The 6,038-nt window shown below is 33.1% G+C and overlaps 1 protein-coding gene across 1 annotated transcript; it reads right to left on the reverse strand.

The window, feature by feature from the left end:
- Positions 1-881: 881 nt before the first annotated feature.
- LOC105797470 (putative disease resistance protein RGA3) lies at positions 882-3,197 on the reverse strand. Its single transcript, XM_012627437.1, has one exon. The coding sequence runs from the start codon at positions 3,195-3,197 to the stop codon at positions 882-884; it is 2,316 nt and encodes a 771-aa protein (XP_012482891.1).
- Positions 3,198-6,038: the final 2,841 nt, after the last annotated feature.

A 6,038-nucleotide genomic window follows, 5' to 3' on the forward strand; every position in this document is an offset into this window, starting at 1 on the left:
ATAAATCATGAAACTGTTGTAATTAGTGTAGGATCATTGTGCTCTCTGAAGGCAGAACTGAGGGATGCTTGTTTATCCATGCCCCACAGCTACTGCATCTTCAAAACTACAAACGTAGGCTCCCATTATAAGGGAATTTAGCCATTCTATTTTAATCCTTAGAAAAGCTGGTGATTGAAAAAGCAGAAATGATAAACGGATTCAAATATGGATCAGGACGGCCTAATAGCACGTGAAAACAAGTGAGACGAATTTAGATCAAACAACAAAATACTTGAGTTTGGGAACATGCACTTATATTATATGTCGCAGTTCAAAGTCCGTGAGTATCGCACATAATGCATCCCGTGAAGGTCTATCATTAACATGGGGGTCATTTGGCTCACGAGAGTTAGCCCGATTCAAAGAGCGGTTGGATAAACCTATCAAATTGAAGCCTGAGTCCAATGATGCAAATATGGAAAGATAGGCTATCTTGGTAACTAAGGGAACTAATCTTAGAATATTGAGAAAAATCATATCTCATAAAATTAAATTTGTTATTTAAGGGATAGACTAATATCGTCCATCGATGTAACTTGATCTAAACCGTCAATTTTGGAAAGCTTAACTATAAATAAAGAGCCTCCCTTCACTTGCAACTCATGCATAGTTTCTGTGATCTTTTATTTTTTAGTGCCTTCTTTTGGTTAGAGTTGTTTCTTTTATATAAATTGATGTGTTGAAGGAATTCTTTGTAAATCTTTCATTATTTGGTGTTTGAAACGAAAGCATCGCCTAAAACCGCATGGATTACGAGACTAAAATTCTAGTCTATGACACTTAGAGATGCACAAGAAAACATTAATAATAATTTTGGAAAATAACTACATCAAGAAGGTTTAAATACCAAAAAAGTGGATGTGAAAGTTGGGACGTGGGTTCAAAGCCTTAATGAAATTATCCTTCATTTCATGTCCTGCATTATTACTCCTAAAAACCACCCTCAATTCCATGAGATGTATCTTTTTGTGAAGCTTAGCTCTCTCAACTTCTTCTATATTTATCCAGTTTCCTTCCAATTCTAACCAAAGGTCTCCGCGCAGCAGATCCAAGTTTTGAAAATCTCCAACACTGAAGTCTTTAGTATGATTGCAGTCGACTCTAGCAATGATTCGATCTAATCTCTGAAGACTTGTTAATCTCCCAATCCCTTTAGGATAATGGCTTAGCCTATTACAGTCACGAGTATAAAGATACTTCAAGTTGATCAACTTCTCCATCTCTTTGGGTAGTTCACTACAGTTGACGATATTCAAGTATTCCAAATTTCGCAGATCACAAACTGATTCAGGCAATTCCAGACTCTGATAAGAAAGAAAAGTGAGATATCTCAAGTGAATTAAGTTGCCTATTTCTTCTGGAACTTGGATTTCTTCAGAAACTTTTCTGATTCTCGGCAACTGAAAATCCAATAATCTCAGGCATTTGGCTTCACTGAATAACTTCTTTAAGCCTTCAGAGGTGACATCATAGCTTTCGCCGATTGTGATAAGAGTCCTCAATTTTTCTACTCCGTTTATACAAATAGGAAATGAGTTGGGTTGGCTGATTTTTATACTTGAATGACGAGCTCTTTTGGAAACTAAATCCAGGTTCCAAGTTTCTTTCGAATCAACCTCCTTCGTCACAATCTCATCTTTTGTCATAAACAGGAGACAGTCATGTACTAAGTCATGCATCTTACCTACAAATATGTTGCCATAATCATCCCTTTCCAAATCTTGAAAGAGGGAACGATCTGCCAAGTACTCAAAGTATTCTTCACCTTTCAACTCCATCTCCGAATCGTCGTCGACAGAGTTCAAAAAGCCTTGCATCTTCCAGTGCACAATCAATTCATCTTTCCCCATCACATAATCCTTGGGAAATATAGCACAATATAACAAGCATCGTCTTATTGTTGAGGGTAAATCATAGTAACTCAACAATAGAGGTCTGAAAATATATTCTTCTGCTATCTCTAATTCCCAAAACCCACTATTCAACACTCTTTCCCATTCCACTCTCCTCCTTTTTTGTCGTAGCAAACTTCCTAATTCTTTTGCAGCAAGCGCCAAACCTTTACACTTTTTTGCAATTCTCATCCCAACATCCTCTAGATCTCTACGCTCACTCTCCCCCCTTCCAAAAAATGCTTTTGATTTAAGAATCTCCCAACATATCTCGTCTGACAACAGTTCTAAACGAAACACATGAGATGATCTAATCACCTTGACCACCGATTCTTTTCGAGTAGTCACCAAAATCCTAATTCCATGCTTGCAATGTTGCAGAGCAGCTCTTAGTGCTTCCCAATCTGCTTCACGCTCTGTCCAGACGTCGTCGAAGACAATAAAAACTTTTCTATCCCTGACTTTCTCAGCAATATTGTCCAACAGGCCTTGTAGTGAAATTAAATCTCGAGATGAACCACATCCAAGGCCTTCTAAAATCTCTCTTGCAATTTTGATCTGATCAAAAAAGTCCGAAACACAAACCCAAACTACATCGTCAAAGGAGTTTTGACCTTTAACATGATTAACCACCAATTGAGCAAGAGCAGTTTTCCCGATCCCACACATCCCTATTATAGAGACGGTCTGAATGGATCCTTCATCGCTGGTCAATTTGCTCACTATGTTGTCTCTAACATCATTTCGACCTTTGATCTCAGAGACATCAACATAGGCCGTGGTTCTTTCTAATCGTCGAGGTTGTGTAATTTCACTTCTAGCAAAATGGTTTCTATCTTTCTCTCTAGCAATTTCATCCAACTCTACATTGATTCTTCGTATTTTATCACCGATGTCATACCCCCTAACAACTTGACCACCCAAATTAAAAGGTAACCGTGAAAGACGTACCTTCTTCTTGGGGACCGAAGCACTTTCAGCTTCATCTGGCTTTAATTTGGAAAGTGCAGTAGTCCACTCATCAAGCACGTCCTCCATGTCATACGCTACATCTTTGAGCTTATCTATCCATCTCTTTACACTTTTGTCCATAACTTGCTTTACCTCAGCATCTTCAACCACTTCCTGGATGACCTCAAAATTGCTTTGAAGCTTTCTGACTTCTTCCTCAACGCCTATCACCAGCTTCAGCTCTTGCCACGCAGTCTCAAAAGTGATAGTCGCTAGTTGCCCCAAGATGAAAGAAACAAGTGCTGCGGCCATTTCAGGGACAGTGTAACTGATGGGTGATTAAGCTTAAGCCGGGGCAGATGGTCAGCTTCTCTGGAATTCAGATCTTATCTTTTTCCACCTTGCTTAGAAGAAAAAGCAAACTACGGTCAACAATTCAACTGCAACTTCTACAATGTAGGACTTTCTATAAAAATAATATAAAAAATAATTAATTACAAAAGTAGGGGGGGAAATTTTATTTTGTTATGGTGTAAATCGGTGTTGTCTAATACACCCACGAATTCATTCAATTTTCCGACTAATAATTAACCAATCATTAAGTTATTCTTTTCAAAAAATATATTTATTGTTAAAGTACTCGTATTTTTCAAATATACACATGAGAGAAACAAATTTTTAAAAACTTCACATTTCTTTGACTTACTTTTCTTTCTTTTCTGACATTTCACTGAAAAAGGGTTTTTTTTTCATTTTTCCTTTGTATATTTGTGAAAATACAAATATTTTTTAAAAAATACATACTGATGTCATTTGATATAGTAACGATACCAATAAAAATTCTTTTAAAAAATGTAATGATTAATTGATGATTAGCGAAAAGTAGAGTAATGTTGCCAGTGTATTAGGCGACATCGGTTTATATTGTAACAAACAATTCATTTTGATAAATAACTTTTCTCCAACCCATTTTTGTAATTAATTAGTTTTTTAATATTATTTTGTAAAAACCTATAATGCATAATGTATAATTTCTTCATCTTGGGGTCCCAAAAAAATTTTTTATTGTTTCGAATAATTAAATGATTAGTCATAAAATGTGAGAGATCAAACCCCAACATCATAATTAATAGACACCACACCTCATGATTTAAATTATTATATAATTTTTATAATTTTAATCAATTTGATTGTTAATTTTTAAGTTAATTTAGTGAAAAAATATTTTTGATATTTAAAATCTTAATTAACTTTAAATAATTTTACTTTTTGAGTAACCTAATTTTAAAAAAAAAAAGAAAATTATGACTCCGGCAATTATGGTGCTTGGTGGAAGGCGGAAAGGTGTTTACTGTGGTTGTAGTGGTTCTCTTACTTTATAAATAATTTAATTTTTTGTTCAGTTGTTTATTAAATTAAATGAATAGTGGCCCCATATGTTTATTGAATATTATAATTTTTACTTTAATTTTTTACGTAATTAATATTTAGATATTTTAATTATTAAAATTTATTTTTACTAAATTAATATTTAGATATACTCTTATTAATTTACCAAATTAAACTAAAATGTTACTAAATTTATCACAAAAAATTATAAATTCTATAAAATAAATCAAACTAAAAAACTTTGACACAAATATATCCTTTTTTTTACACTAATTGTAATATCAAAATAATTTTTTTTTAAACTTAAAGGGGCTTAAAAGAAAATTTACAAAATTTAGTGGGGTTGGGACCCCTACTAATGTGACAACTCAATTTTCGTTGCTGTCAAAAAGTTAATGTCAAAGCTGAATTTATTAAGCCAATGATACGAACTCGTCTCGTGATGTTTTGAGTCGTATGTGTTGCCCAATCGTGAATTGAGTAAGGATGGATTCGTTTCGGTTTTAAAATGAAACAAAATAGAGAAAATGGCTTCAAACAAAGGTAATAAACAAAATAAAGAGGAAACAATAACAAATTAATTGGCTAAGACCGAAAATAAACCAACAATAACGAATTGTTGACCCGAATCTCAAAATGGTCTTTAGGTGTTTTTCGGTTAAAGGAAACAGGAAAAGAACCTTGACCCACTATCAACTATGATAGGAACCAAAGGTATATTGAACGCCACACCAAAGGTGATAAGTTCAAGAACAAAGAAAAGATGGACGCCACAAGCTATGCTTGATAAGTCAAATCAATTCGAAGAACAAAGAGAATTGGATAGCTCACAATTCAAATATTTCATCTATATTCAAAAAAAGTTCCTCCCTCTATGGTGATTACATCTATTTATAATGCTAGAACAAGGTAACCGAATGGTCAAAACATCCACTTAATGTGCCATAAAAAACGATGTCTTTTCTTATTCTTTGAACGAAATAACTCCTTCCATAAAATCACTTTAATTCAAATTGATTTGAATGTCTTTAATGGCTTAGAAAATGACTCTTGAGTTGTCCTTGGCTAGTTGAATAGCCACCATCTCTTAACTCGCTCCTTAATAACATTCAAAGGCTTGATTAATTTCTCTTGAAAGCTCCAAAACTACTGGAAGTGGAAGAGTTGTTGCTGAATTTTAAAGGGCATAAAATGCTCTTTAAAAACTCCTTTAATGATTTTAAGCTCCCTTTATAACACCCTTTAATTGTAACTCAAAAGAACTTGAATGACCACTTAATTAAATGTGTAACAACCTTGAATTGTAACCACTATAAGCTAAAAGTCACCTGCAATAAACACATTAAAATGAGTTTATTAAACAAATGAAAACACTTATTAATCATAACAAACATTAAACTTACTTAAATAAATGAACTAAAACATATATGCAATAATTATTCTAGCAACTAGTTTAATTAAAGAAGCATAATTTAAAAACTTAATTTATGCATCAATAAATAATCCTAGGAACTAGATCAATTAAGAACAACACTTATTAAATAAAGTTCAACAAAAACACTTATTAATTAAAACTAAGATGAGTTGAATAAATGTCCAAAGAACTCATTTATTAAACTAAGATGCTAAAATGCATGGTTTTGAAATGCAAATTTAACTAACATGAAAGTTACATAATTAAACTAACTTGACTTAATTTAATGATGCAAACTTAACTAACATGAAAGTTACATAATGCATGACTTTATTAAATGCGAACACATA

The sequence above is a fragment of the Gossypium raimondii genome, chromosome 9 (genome assembly GCF_025698545.1).
Source record: "Gossypium raimondii isolate GPD5lz chromosome 9, ASM2569854v1, whole genome shotgun sequence".
NCBI classification, from domain to species: domain Eukaryota; kingdom Viridiplantae; phylum Streptophyta; class Magnoliopsida; order Malvales; family Malvaceae; genus Gossypium; species Gossypium raimondii.